At 38.3% G+C, this 15,214-nt stretch overlaps 1 protein-coding gene and 1 non-coding gene across 2 annotated transcripts in view; both read left to right on the top strand.

Moving 5' to 3' along the window:
* The window catches only part of galnt18b (UDP-N-acetyl-alpha-D-galactosamine:polypeptide N-acetylgalactosaminyltransferase 18b), a 52,264-nt gene that overhangs the window by 7,116 nt on the left and 29,934 nt on the right, over window positions 1-15,214 (top strand). The window contains exon 2 of the mRNA XM_037481925.2: window positions 14,050-14,245. Within this exon, the coding sequence (XP_037337822.1) occupies window positions 14,050-14,245 (196 nt within the window). The remainder of the gene's footprint in view (window positions 1-14,049; window positions 14,246-15,214) is intronic.
* trnaa-ugc (transfer RNA alanine (anticodon UGC)) lies at window positions 3,409-3,480 on the top strand. The gene has a single exon. It is a non-coding gene; the product is annotated as a tRNA-Ala (tRNA).

The following is a 15,214-nucleotide window of genomic DNA, read 5'->3' as shown; positions in this document are numbered from 1 at the left end:
AGTTTGTAGACAAGAAATTCATCTGCCAGAGTTTTGAAAAAATACAATGACAAACACATTTCTTATTAGAAAAAAAGCAAATGTGTTGTTGGTTCCTGCCTCTCAAATGTGAAGATTTCCTGTTTGTCCTTCGTCCTGTCTGATGTTAAGTGAATTTCTTTTGGAGTTTGGGTTGTTGTATAGGACACCATTGATCCATCGACAGAATTCAAATTCATCAAATTAATCAATGATGAAAAGAATTTGGTTACTAATTCTTAGAGACCAGATCAATTTAATTGTCTCCTGCAGTAACACCTTTCAATACAAAAAATGTATCTCTATTCTTGTTAACACAAAATAAACCGAATTTCCTAATAATCCACTACATTCATATGATAAATAAACAATGTAAGTTGGTTCTGTCATCCCAAATCTGATTATTTTTTCTCACAAAATACAATTATGGAAATATATCTTCTCATAGACATTCCCGTATAATAGAATGAACATACAGTACATTCATTTAAAAAGTGTAAAGACTTCTCCTAAATACTCAAGACAAAAAAGGATAAGCATTACAACAAAACCTGTTGTAACCTGTTACTAATTGTTATTTTATTTTGAAAGAATTAAAATGAACAGTTCTGTGAGCACTAAATTGATTTTGGTTGTATTGTTAAGCAGTTGAAACCTGAAGTTCTGCTCCAGCATCCACACTTCCTGTACGTCTGTCTCCCAGCTGCTATACATGCCATCGACAATTTGCAAATTTCTCAAGAATGCAAATGCTTTGAATTAAATTGATCTTTTGCGAGGAGCGTGCTTTGTATTTGCATGAGGAGTTGCTTTGCTAAATTGCACACTGATGAGAAAAACGGGCGGAGCATCGCTGCAAAATCATTTATTTACAAAACTTTCATTCAAGCCATCTGTGGTCCTTTGAATGCCGACGTCATGCATTTGTAACTGTCTGCAACGGTCTAAATGTGTAATACCTGCATCCTTTATGGTCACACGTTAATTTGCTGGTGGTTAATTACTTATATTTCTTGAAATGATCTTCATAATGAATGTTTTTATTTTCTTTAAAAAAAAGGACAAAAGTTGATCTTTGACTAGCAAGATGCGATGGTGTTTTTATATTATATTCATTTTTCATTTTAAAACTATTCTCTAGTGTGCTCTTTTAAAAAAAAAGAGAGAGACAGTATAATGAAAAGGTCTGGAAATGCTTCTGGATCTTCTAAAAAACATTTCCGGGTGACACAGCCATCAGGCAGTGCTTTGTCTCTTTGGTACAGAGGCCAGCGACTGCCGTCGGCAAGCAGCAAGCAGCCATTCATTCTGCCTGTTCTGAGGTGCAAACCAGCACTGTGCAAAAACTGTCTTCAGCTTTTGTAGAGCATCTGCTGTGTGGTGATAAGGGCCGAGCTGTTTCGCTTCTTTTTGCAAAAAAGCAGTGAGTATTTTGAGCTAATTATACATGTCATTGTATTCTTGTAGGAAGTCATATGAGATTAAATGGTCCTCCAAACTATATGTCAGGACTGACGTTAGTTTGAGTGCCGAGCTGGATGTAAAACAAGCATTCTTTAAAAAGTTATGAAAAACGACTCTTAAGAACTTACATTCTAATAGTCTGAGGACCGGCGTTGTTGGCTGTTGCCCAGTTCCATCCGTGACTTGAGGGATACATACAGGACTTGAATCACTGAGCGACATGCAGAGTCCATGTTTATGTACATGCAGAGCTCCCCTTTAGCACGGTTAGAGCGCTGAAGTCCTTTGCAACACACTCACCACCGCTGTGACGTTTTCACTAGCAGGTTCTTTTCACTGAAGGCTTGATTAGCTTCATTACTCGCCTTTAGCTTGTTTTTCCTCCTCTGACGGGTGATGTGAGAGGCGCTACACATTTAGCCAACACATTTGCGAAAGGGTGACAGCTTGGGGCTATTTTTCTCCATTTCCTCATGAATGAGCATGCCAGTTCAAACTTGCATGGCCTGTGCGGTTTTACATGACTGTGTTGATGCTTTTCACTCTGTTGAATCTCTTCTTTTGTATTCTTCAGGATTTGGGATTACACACATCACTAACTATTTTGCAGGCAATGCAATGACAATAAAAATGTGAATCAATGTATAATAGCTCTAATAGGCTGACTGTGGTCCGGGTCTTGACGCAGGAGCCTTTGTCTAGGAAAGAAAAATCGATTGAGAATTACATTCTTACCCTGCGCTTCTATTGTAACCATCATCATGTGATGCCAATCAAATAAGTATAATAAGCGTTGTCTTCGACTCGAATGCAATATATTCACATACGAGAGAAAAGGGAGGAAAGACACAATAATAAGAGAAGTTCTGGAGCACAAAGAGACATCAGTAGATAACAAAGCGCGGAAATAAAAAGAAAAAAAGTACAATAAATAGTCAGTAGTAACAGTAAATTGATAAATCAAAAAACTTTGGTTTTGTGTTTAATTTCAATTCCATATTCTACTAGAAATGAGAAAGCAACTTTAATTTGTAATGGCTTTTAAAAAAAATATTTCTTAAAATAAATCCAGTTCAATTTTGACGATTGTTGATTAAACTTTTTTTGATTGATTTGACAATTACACAGCTTTTGTGAAAATTAGATATTGGGATTTTCCTGAACTTTTCATGAGGAAATTCTCAACCTCGATGAACTTTAATGAAACACCCTTCTAGATGATGTTGTATTCTACAGTCTGTAACATTTTCTCCAGCATTGAATCAGAAGTACATGGTTACAGAGACATTGTCATATCCATCAGCAGGGCAGTTCTCATTCAAGTGTTCACTTCACGTGAAAGAATAGACTGAATGTAGTTACTGGCTTAAATGAAAACCCGTCTTTTATAGTGTTTTGTATATTTGCCATTGCACACATGCAATATAATATTATTGCTACCTTCAAAACATTCCAAACAAACTTTAATTATTGTGTCATTTTCTTTTATGGGGTTTTTTCCATTAAAAAAAGTATACGTTTTTGAACTTTCAGCCCATCATTCGGTCTTTGAAACCCTTGATTTGCAGGATGTAATGTTTGTTTCTGCATGAAAAAGATAGAAGGGAAGGGAAGAAATAATAATAAAAAAAGCTCAGATGAGATAAAAGGAAACCTCAAAGGTCTCATTAAGGAATCTCTCCATTAAAGGCAAGGGCGAAAAACAAATGAGGGCGGCAGCTGAGCGTGGCAGACATCAACTAAGGAAAATGAAAAATAACAAACACAGTCAAGCAACATAGATGAAATCAGAGCTGATGTCAAGACTCCATGTCGGCCCTTGTTGAAAAAGGTGTCATTTATTGTGCTCACATATAAGTATATGAATATACATATATAAATATAAATATATCACCAATAAAAAAGTAAATTCTGAAGCTTTTGCAGGGGGATGTAGCTCAGTAGTAGAGCGCATGCTTTGCATGTATGAGGTCCTGGATTCAATCCCCAGCATCTCCATTAGATATTATGCTCACATATAAGTTGATCAAGGCAATTCGTGGGAAAGTTTAAAATTCAAGACGAAGAACCAACAAGGGAAAGAAGGTGCCATGTGTTGTTTAGGAAGTAGTGTTTAGATGTTTACCCAATCAAGTGTGTTCCACAAATGTGCTCTTTCTAATATGTTTTCTAACGCAGTCAAGCAACATAGATGAAATCAGAGCTGATGTCAAGACTTCAAGTCGGCCCTTGTGGTGTGATTTATTTAAAGATCTGTTTGTCCTTAATGAGATGACACTCCTAACTTCAATAACGCATCAACGGTGTGATGGTGGAAACAAAGTTTTAACACAGATGTGTATTTAGTTTTGGTTTTCTCCAAAATGTTTCATCACATTTATAGCTGGTTTAATTTGTTTTGTCCGGGCAGCGCTGCCTGCAGTTTGATCCACAGATAGTTTCCCCTCCTCTAAACAGAAAAGGGCAAATCTTGATTGATATAGTTGTCCGGACCTTGGGCCAACCTAGATCGCAGATGTTGGGAATTTATGGTCCGTTATCGAACCGTAATTAGAGCCACGACCTTCTTTGTATGTGTTTATCCTCCCCACAAATATGTTTTCTAGCATTTGCCTCACTTTCTTGTCAGCATCCCCAAACCCATTAATTGTATTATCAACTCGATCCTATTGAATAACTTACATATGGCCACTTTACTTTTCTGTTGTCATTAAGGCGCACGGATGCCCATGTACAATAAGAAGGAAACACCAAAAGTAGGGCTTATGGTACTGTCAAATAGACTCAAAGTAACCATGTGATTTTTTGAATTTTACAGTACTGTTGTTACAGAAAAATCTTCTAGATTGGGTGGATCAGGCGATGATCAGTTATGAATTTCAATCTGATCATGATTATTATTGAACACGATTATGTACAACTAAGTTTTAATGGGAAACAAAAATGCTGCCGGAAACGTTAGTAGTATAGTTTAAAAATGTTTCTGTTGCTACAAGCCGATATTGTTTAGTTAATTGCCTTTTGTCAAAAAAGGATTCTAAAACATTTCTGAGGAACCCAATAGCTACAATTTTTCTCGCTATAAAATGTAATAGATGTGGCTTCTTATTTTAGTTCCAAACATAATGTGGAAATGTTAGTAAATTAATGTCACATTCAGGTGTGTGTGTGTGTGTGTGTGTGTGTGTGTCAGACAACAGGATCTGTGGTTTGAGTACTTTTACTTACAGTCTGAATGTGTCTGAATTATACAGAGTCAGCTGTTCAGTGGAAACGGAGACTTCCGGATGTCTGGAGGATTCTCGTAGTTTTAGTCGTTCAGAAACTTGCTGTGTACAAGGCTAGAAGAAATATATACATGCAAATCCAGTCCGTCTGATCCCTTAACGAGATTACAAAAGCCGGGTGTCTCGCCAACGCAACGTTTCAGGTAACTGGCGAAAGGCGTGATGTGGTTACTTAAATGCATGTAAACGCAGTCCGAGCCGCCTGGGATTTGTACTAAACATTTAACAACAATAAATGTTCTCCTGTGCACTTCCTCTTCACGACAGTGTGAATAGAATGAATGGTATGGAATGGTTCTTTTAATGCAGCGTATCGTTTGTCAGCTTTTCTATCACCACAAATCTCAGGAGGCGAGCAGCTCCTTGAATGGAGACTCTCACAATGGTTGTTAAGTGACCACTGCCCTGTTTCACTCAATACTCCTTGGACGACAAATCAAGAAGCTCTCCACCTAAATAATGGATACACGCCCCATACCAGATGTTCACAGAGGCCATGATCAAAGGCAAAACATAAAGCAAATCACTGGGTATCTATGTCTATCTTCCAAATCCATGTAGGCTTCATTAATATAGAGCAGAGACTTCTATTTCTAGATGCAGAGGGCGAGAACAAGAGAAACCAGACCGTGTTTAAAGATTCTGTTACTACTTTTCAGTGAAATATTAAACACATTTTATTTAATGAATAGGAAACAATCTGACACAGTGTGGATGAACATTTTTATTCAACTTGTTGCTATGAAAATAGCAGTTAAATATGGGAATAAAAGAAATTCTCTGAAAACCCAGTTGGCCTCTGATGAATACGTGTATATAGCTCACCAAAATCCAAAATCCTTCTTACTTTGTTGATCCGGTGACATTTTCTTTAGCGTCACCAACATGCCAATGTTTTGTGGCTTGGTTGTGATGCAGAGATTCAAGGTTCCCGGACAACGTATCCTGATGGCACCTGAGTTTTACGTTTGAACATTTGTTGTTGTACGAATGAAATGGATTTCAATTTGGTTCATGGTTCCCCCTGAGGATGAATCGTAATGTTTCCTTTAGCGGAAACATCAGGTTGATTTGTTCAGCATAACTCACAGTTTGTAACCAAATTCCTACAAAAATTGTTACATACCCATCGGCCTCAGCTGTACTGTGACCCTGAAATCCATAGTGGGCTGTAAACTTTCAGTTTTGTTAAGTCTTGTTAAGAGAATAATTTACTTGCGCACAAACACACATTTGTTGGTTAGTGAGTTATTTATAAAGTTCAGAATACAGTGAAACTCAATGGACCTGAGGAAAACATAAACAAATCAAAATAAATGCATTACAACACAGCATTAAAGCCTCGGACACATTATTTCAACCCACTTTTTGGTGTCTGGTTTTACAAAAACAGTGGTTCATTGTTTGTGATCAGCCTGCACTCTGGATCATGACTTGTCATTTCCATTCAGTGCATTAGGCAGGCTGAAATATTTCGAGATGTGCGAGTGTGATCTCGAGTGTTGTGTTAGCTGATGGGTATAGTGTTTGTGTCCAGGAAGGTGAATTTGGTGGAGCTTCCCAAGCTTCTGACTCAGACGATTCTGATTACAGAGTCCGAGAACAGAGGCCCCGAGGGAGAGGAGGCTGATGAGTGAGAGCTGGAGGCGGTGGCAGAGCGCCGGGCATAGCAATGCTACCCTGTCCTGAACACAGCTAAATGACAAGAAAAGAGAATATCCAGGATGTGTCTGTGGACACAGACGCCGACGCACACATTAGGCACGAAGTTTTTTGTAAGAGTTTGTGCATTCTCTTTTAGGAAAAGCCTTTAATTTAAAAGCCTTGTTTTGAGGATAATTAAAAATGGATTCAAATCAGCAAATTAAGTCGATTAGAAAATATACAAACAAATCGGTCTCGGTCAAAAAATAGTTGGGGTTATACTTTAAAACCTCACTGGCAATAAATAATTGGTAATGGTACAGAAAGACAGCAATGGACGAATGGCCTTCTTCGCCCTGTATTTTTCCATGCCTTGGGCTACATCCGTTTATTTTCTGTGCTCAGGTGAAATATCAGAAATGTTTTCCGATTTATACCCTAAGCAGTGTGCTTTTCTCAACTTAATAAAGAAAACAACTCCTATTAAAGGACAAATGATGTTAAGCGTGGGGCATAGAGACAACTTGCGAGATAAAAATTTAAAAGATACAGTGAAGAAGCACATTTTTTTCTCAAGGCTCAGTGGTGAGGAAGTCAGATATGATAAGAAAAGGATCAGATGACTGAATTTAATGGAATAAAAAATATAGCTTTTCAAGTCGAACATTGTGGGAAGGAGAAATGTGGTGCACAAAAAAATGACCAGAGCTTAATCTTAAATAACGTTTTTGCTGTCCCATAATATCTAATGTTGTTCCAAAGAAGGACAAGATTGCAGTTTTCCGCTCAGTTCGTCGGCAATAATGACTTTGACTGAGTTTCTAGAGGAGAATTCTTCTTTTACTTCCTCTTTTAGAATTCCTCTAAAAGAGTAAGGCACAAAGAAAGCCTTTGTATTCCTCTGAAGGGCATGAGTGATCTCAACACTTTAATGAGGAGAAACGGACAAAAGGGGTCAAGATGACAAAAGCCGCTGCAAGTAAACATGACCCCCTCCTAAATTCTGCCACTAAATATCCCCTCATGGTAACAAACAAAGAGAAAGACAAAGCACACACCCTTCTCTTCTTTTAAGAGGAAATGCCAGAATGAGATGCCAGCCATCGATGCGTCCTAATGAGAGAATTTCAACCTCCTCAAGAGCCAGTCACAGAGACCCATCGAGCAGCTATAGAATAAACACACTAATTGGTTATTAGCTGTATTTAGGGTAACGCTGTGGAGAGTACCATAACTGTGCTGCATAAGTATGCACAGCAGATCAAAGTGTGTGAGAGCTGCCGAGGTAGGTGGACCTCTAGATGTCAAGAGTGCCCTCCACCGTAAAACGCAGTATAGTATTTTGTAATAATACTGACATATTCACGATCTGGACAATTCGGGAGGTTGTTTCTACTGAGATCTAAGGCCCTCGCTGGCTGGATTAATGGTGACCGGGACGTCATTTGAAACCAGACAATGCCCCAATTAATTACATTTTTAGAATTGATTCCAAATCTCAGACAGCCACATGCAGGGTGGATAAGACAGGGCCGATATCATTGTCTCTTTCAGCTTCATTTGGGACCCCATCAGCAATAGTTCCTGCCACATGCAGCTGAGAGGGTGAAAGTAGGAACAGGCCGCGATGGAAGCATCACTCACCTTCTCACTGTGGCTGTGAGATAAGAGCAGTTTTATCGTAACAGTAGTTCTGCACTGAAACACGGTTGAACTTCTCATGCAAATATGTTGAAGTAGAAACACATTTGCAGCTTAGAGAGAAGTGGAAGTTGAGTCATCTGTGTAAATGTGTTACAAAATGCAAATTGGTGTATTTTGCTATTAAGTACTTTTATGTGAGTACTGTGAAGAGAACGCAACATGCTTTTGCTTTTAATTCAGGGACGTTTTCAGAGGATGCTTTGTAATAATAAAGGTGTACACTTTTTTAAAAAGTAGAGCGGAAAATAGTCATCAAAATATGTGAGCAAAAGTATTTACTGAAAATAAATACTTAAGTGGAAAGTCTATTTGATGAAAAAGGAAACATTGTCATTATCTCCTGATTTCATAACCTGCCACACAGGCACCAGACATTATTCACGTTGTATTTTTCTAATCATGCCTCATACTAGTTCAATGCCTCATCACAAAGCATATGTCTGTGTGTGTACGTTTATTAGCATTAACACAATACATACTTAACATAAGTGAACAAATAGTGTGTAGAAGACTAACTAAAACATTATATATATATATATATATATATATATATATATATATATATATATCTTTATATTATATATACATAGCTTCCAAAGGTTTTTCATTTATCATTTTTAATACTTAACGTGATTTATAAACACTCATTTCAAAGTATGTGACCATGGGGACAAATATATAAAGCAGCAGGAAGTATTGTACCAATGAAGAAATGGTGACGCACGCATGTAATGTGTGCTGTGAAGCGGTGATAGAAAAGGTCATGGCAAATGCTTATCAGGCCAGGAGTGCTGTATCCAATGTCCTCCACTTGTTAGTTTAAAATATTTGCAGAAACAATCACAAAATGTCTTTGTGTCGTCACAGCACGATTACACTATAGGTAGATAAACACTATTATCAGTCATTGGGATCTCGGGCAGACAAAGTGTGCATGTAGCATACTCAACGTTGTATGAGCATGATTGTATTAAAATACTTAAAGGTTCATCAAATTACAGAATTATTCAAGTAAGAAGTGATTAAATATAAATAAACGAACAGGCAGTTCAGATATTAACATCTGAAGCCGTTGTTAAGATGTGTCGAGTTGAGCTGCTTGTGCAGCAGGAAATGCATTTGGAAAAATGGTAAATGTGGCAGAATGCCGGGGATTTTATGCACTATTGTCAAAACGGCCTCGAACATGAAAAGTATTGTAAACACTTGATCTCTTTTACGTGACAGCCTCTTTTGATATCAAGTTGAAGAAACCGGTGTGTCATGACATTTTTACGTGGATGATGAGACGTGTGTTGTTTTTTTGTTATCTTCGACAAGGTCTTCTCCCTCTCAGTCGGGCTCCTAGTGAATATACAATGAACACGTTGACTGCTCTACGGCGTGTGATGTTTTGCGTCTCCATGCTCAGCCCTCATTATTTTGGGTTCAAAATGACACAATGAGTGTGGATGAATTGCAAACTGTCTGTTGTAATTGGGGGTATTTACAGATAGTGAAATCTGTGTAACAAAACGAAGTCTAGCTTTTAAATAATTGTCTGCCGTTGGCGTCAAACAGGAATCATCATCTTAATTTTGATTTGAATTTTGAATTGATTGTTGGTTTTAGTTTCTAGTGAAAAGACTCTTTGGAACTCTTCATTAACGATGCGTTTCATTTAGATACGCAATTAAAACTTGCTGTTACTGGTATTACTGCTAATAATGGTAGACCACCCAAAACCTATTTCCATTAACTCATTGATGTGTGTTTCTACACGATTGTTCAACATATGGCAGAGAAGGCTTTTATTGAAAAAAATAAAAACTCAAGACGCTGAAGACTCCAAGGAATGTTTTTGAGAATCGAGTACTAGGAAACTGACTGATTTTCTTTTGACAAATTGCTGAATCTTACATTAAAGATCCCTCAACCAAGATTTTACCCTTTTATTGATTTTCCCTCAAAGTGTGGCGCAACAGTCAAAAGCTTCCTTCTTTCTCCTCAGTGGGCAATAAAGTGTAGCATTTGCAGGTACATTCAGAAAAACAACGCCGGTCTACAGCAGTTTTATCAAAACTCCAAATCTGTACCAGGTTGAGTCAGCATTGCCTCAAGGGAAAATTATCTCTGAGGTGGTAAAAAATAGGAACGATTTGCGCTCAAAATCTAAAATACTCTTCTCTCCACAGACGAGAGAGAATGAATAAATGCAATGTGATCAAAATCTTTGTGCTTAATGAGGGCAGTTTCATCACAATGGACTATTTCTATGTGGGATTCCATCTAATCATTGCACATGTCCTGCTGTGCCTCTAAAGAGAAAGCTCAGGTGTAACCAGGAGATGTACTGTGTACCTCTTTGTTAAGTCTCTTTGTTTGGTCTCTGAGGATTTAGTGTTTTTCAGCATGTACGAGGGCCATGTACATACCTTTTTCTCCTGCATCTCCTTTGTGACCGTGCAAGCAGACTTTACTCCGTAGCCTCGCTATCAAGGCACACTTAGTGCAGCAATCCACACACGGCAGAGTGCTGCTCGGAAGCGTCGGGAATACTTCCCCTGCCTGTTCACACACACACACACACACACACACACACACATAGGCTAGATTTACTTGTTGTATCTTTGACTTGTTGTATCTTTGACTGTGCTTTTCTTGAGCCTGCACCACAAGGTGAGTTTACTGAATGTGTACTTGAATGGAAAACACTCTTCAAACGGTTACAGTCACATGACCCGCATGACGAGAAAGTAGCCATGTGACTCATTGTCATCGTGAGGCCTTTGACCACATTTCACTGCGGTTGTGCTTGCGTATCTGTCAATAATCGACTCTACATGCACCAATGCAACAACACACCAAACAGACTTTGCTGTCACGGTTACACTGTCCAAACAACACCAATGTGCCCTAACCGCTGCTTTAGGGATTCGCCTCTGAGGAAGCTGCCTCTGTGGGCTAATTAACCGCTCACACAGGCGGTGAAGTGGATGGGCCTTCAGGCGTATTTGGCAGGATTGAAAGACTTTCAGAAATGTTATGGTGCCTGTAGTCTACTCACAGGGTTGTCTCTTCAAACGCTGGGACTCACTTCATCACAGCACTTAACAACTGTGCGTTGAATTTTAGGAGTTGAAGTTATTCTGCCTCAGGCTTGGACCGTTGGCTCGGCACCGTTCTTTCAACATGGTTCTTGGTTGACTTTTTAATGATTTGCAAATATTTCACAGAGTTCTTAAAAACTAAATAATTCAGCTGTGTAGAAGATGGATAACTGTCTATTCACATCGGTAGGCTACTAGATTTGGAATTGTAGATGATTCTTAATCAATATCTAAAATGCATATAGTATTATAGGAAATAAGGATGTTTTGGTAAAATGTCCAGTTAAATACATTAGAAACAATATTTTACGCAGTAGCTACATCAACATCGAGAGCTAACAATTTAGCGTCTTTTCGGCTGCATTGAGATGGAATCAGGCGGATGGACAGCATCTCCTCGATGGCAAAGGAAAAGAGAAAATAGAAAAGGACATCTAGCTGTACCAATAATCATGTTTGACATGTGAAAAAAAATCTTTATATAGAGATGACAATGATAATGCAGCTTAATGAGAGGCCAATCATCTATTCTAATCCTCTGTGATTAAAGCAATTTTTTTGCTTTTATTATAGCATAAGAGTAATATAAAATAAAAACGCACACAGAATCCATTATCATTTGAGTTGAGAGCAAGCAATTTTTAGAATACAGTTGCTTGGAGACACAACAAACTGTTACGGGTCAACATCATCATTTTTTTGAAATCATCTCTCTAAGAAATAGAATCCCGCCCACATTTCATTTCAATATAAACGTCACACGTGTAAGAGAGTTACGAAATTGTTTAAATTTACAAGATGCACACCCCCTAACCACTAGAACAATAATTCACCTTCACCTTCTGTAGACATTTATTGAGCCTGTGCCTTTTCAGAAGCCTTTCTTTTTGTTTTTGTTCATAATGTAATCCTCTCACACCTGCCTCCACTTGTTGTCTTAGTTCTTCTGTGGCTGACTGTCTGTCATTTGTGTGTTAAAACAATCTGCTCATGAATATTAACCTTCTGCAATCTGCTTAAAACACATGCGTAATGCGCACACAAACACGCGCACACACTTAACACAAAATAACACTTAACCTTGTCTTTTGCTTGCAGTGTCACTGGGGACTTAAAGCTTTTTCTTTCCTTTCTGGGTCTTTAAAGCTTCCTCGTTTATGCTCATTCTTCAATATTTCAGGGAATGAAGTAGATTTAAAAAAAAAAAAAAAAACTCAGTTTTCTTTTCTGGTTCTTCATTATTTTGACATTTAGAGACACATTCATTTAGAAAAGCTTTAACAAAAACCACAAAAATCACAGCTATTACAAATAGTATTAATTAAACAAAGATCATTCCCATCTTTTTTCCTGTCTTGCATTGAAAACAACACTGATCCATATGACTGTTTAGCATAGACCTAAAATAACCTAAACTTTGTTTTATTGTTGTGTACTTATAATAAGCTGCAGTGGACTGATGTCTCTTTTAATTTGATCATTAATAGATAACGCCATCATTGATTTATTTTTGTTAGATTTCATTTCCTGCTCAATAGAACGTTTTGATTAACAATATGCAGTTATTATCTGACACGATATTCATGTGTAATCATTCATCTGTAAATTAAGTAAATTAATATGAATTTGATCAGCATCTCTGTTTGCAGTGGTACCCTCTTGGTTGTAGGACCTCCTTGTTTTTTTGTGCTGAGGGAGAACCTTATACATCCATCATAACTGCCCTTGTCACTAACCTCAGTGCAATAATACTTTCCTCAACTTCCCTGAGTTGCCTCAGCCAGCCTCTCACCCCACCCCCATCGTTTCACAGACCAGAGACATCACTGTGCTGTTCAACAACACTAAAGCTCTGCCATATTCAGACAGCTGACAGTGGCTGAAACCCTGCATGATGTTGCAATAGGTATTAGAGCTCGAGGAAATGGCTGCCATTAATAAAAAACGCTTGTGTATTTGTGTATTTGTGACGATGAAATTATTTAAATAAAGTCTCCCTTTATTGTGTTTATTGTGGCCTTTAAATCGATGGCCATAGGCTGGGAAGAGCTCTCCGACTGTTAAACACACACACGCACAGAAGTTTGCTTCTGAAGTGCATTAAAACCTTTTGGCAGCAGGACAGAATCTTTAACAGTGTCTGTTGACTTGATAGATTCAAAAACATGATCTGCGTCTATCAACAGGGACCATGGGTTGCAATATACTTTCTGTCGCACTAAATGTGTCTGTGTGGGATGTGTCTCTGCTCTCAATGCTGTCAGTGCTGCTCAGCTATAAAAATGAGTCAGGAATGCACTCATTTTTAATCAATCAGGTTTCAGTCCTTCAAGCACAAAGTAACTCTAAAACCTTCTTTCGTGCAAAAACACTCAGTGAGAAAAGGTGCACTTACTCCAAAGATGACCACACATTAGTACTTTATTAATTATTAAAGGAAGCATTTGCATTTTCTTTAGCAATACCTTTAGGGAAATTAGTTTAACTTCTCTGTGTAGTTTAAAGAGCAAGGTCAGCCACAGGACATCAAGCCAGCTGCTTCTTGTGATTGAAGCTTTTATTTCAAGGACACCAGAGGTTTTCATCATGTGTGCTGTATGAACTCTTAGTGTTTCTGTCGAAAGGACAGCCAATCAGTCTCTGGAAACGACAGCCCACCCTTCACCTGCTAACACACGTTACAGCACAAGGGAAAGCCGCATTTATCACAGTAATTGTATTAGCGCTATCATTTTCTCACATCCCTTAAATGTCACCTTATGCACCACCTCACTGTCGGTTTGAGAAAAGAAACCGCGGCCCTAGAAAAATATTCACGCTGTTTGTCTCCCTGTGCTTGCTAGAGACTCCAGCGAGGGGAGATGACGGTCAGGTGGACACATCCTTCTCTGACTCTTCGCTGTTCGCTCACTGGGGTCAGGAGCTCAGCCCGGACAACCGGCGGGTGGCGTTGAAGATGTTCCAGTACTACGGCTATAACGGATACCTCAGTGATCGTCTCTCTTTAGACAGACCAATACCAGACCTCAGGCCTGATGGGTAAGACTGCAGTTTAAATGATGGCCAACCTGTTGGTATATATCTTTCATTAAAAATGTACATTTTTATAATATTTTCTCTATTCAAAACGATTAGTGCTTTTACACACATTCATACAATTATGGCAGAGGGTCACCATGACGATCCCAGCCCATCAGGACTGTCTAACCATTTAGACAAGAAAAGAAAATCCTCCTCAACTTTGTTCATACTATGTCTCAACCAATTGTATCGCCATCTATGATGAGCAGTCAGGGGATCACCAAAGTCAATAGTGTTTATCCTCAAGAGTACCACAACATGATGTCAGATGTTACAGGAGCCCACAGGGTGACATCATGGTGGGAAAGTTTACACAGCTCAAAGATCTTATGGGCACTTTCTCCACCTCACATTACTAAACCCCCTTAAAACCCTCCTTTTCCACTCATACCGGCTCTGTAGAGTCCTCCAATGCTTTTCCAGGGGACCAATTAATAACACACATCTTGTACACATTTGCTAAAAGTAGTGTCCAAGCCTTTTAGCAGCATGATGTTGAAATATTATTGTAAGATCAGAAATAATTATGATTTTTCAACTACGGTCATCAATAAGAGTAGCTTGCCACAGTTTGTATTGGCATAAACTGTTATTAAGGTTATTATTCTAAGACATTTGTGTCAGAAAACATTATAATTATCATTCAATTTCAAATGCACCATTACAGTCAAATGTAACAGCCTCCTCTCTCTGTATTTCTTGGATACAAGCATTAGTTAATTGTTGGCAGAAGAGACCATATTTTTTGCAGGAAACTAGAATTGATTGATGTCAGATCTGACCACACGACAAATTATTACTCATAAACGTATTGTACGGTATTGCAGTTGCACAAAAAACTGCAAGAGTACTCCATCAGTTAAATTAAGAAAAGAATCTGCTGGACGTGGAATAATTCCTCCACGTATACAGTGATTCATAGAAATA

Source organism: Pungitius pungitius, chromosome 4, assembly GCF_949316345.1.
Source record: "Pungitius pungitius chromosome 4, fPunPun2.1, whole genome shotgun sequence".
NCBI lineage: Eukaryota > Metazoa > Chordata > Actinopteri > Perciformes > Gasterosteidae > Pungitius > Pungitius pungitius.
Note: the sequence above shows the minus strand (reverse complement) of the source record. Positions and strands in the feature narration are given on the sequence as shown.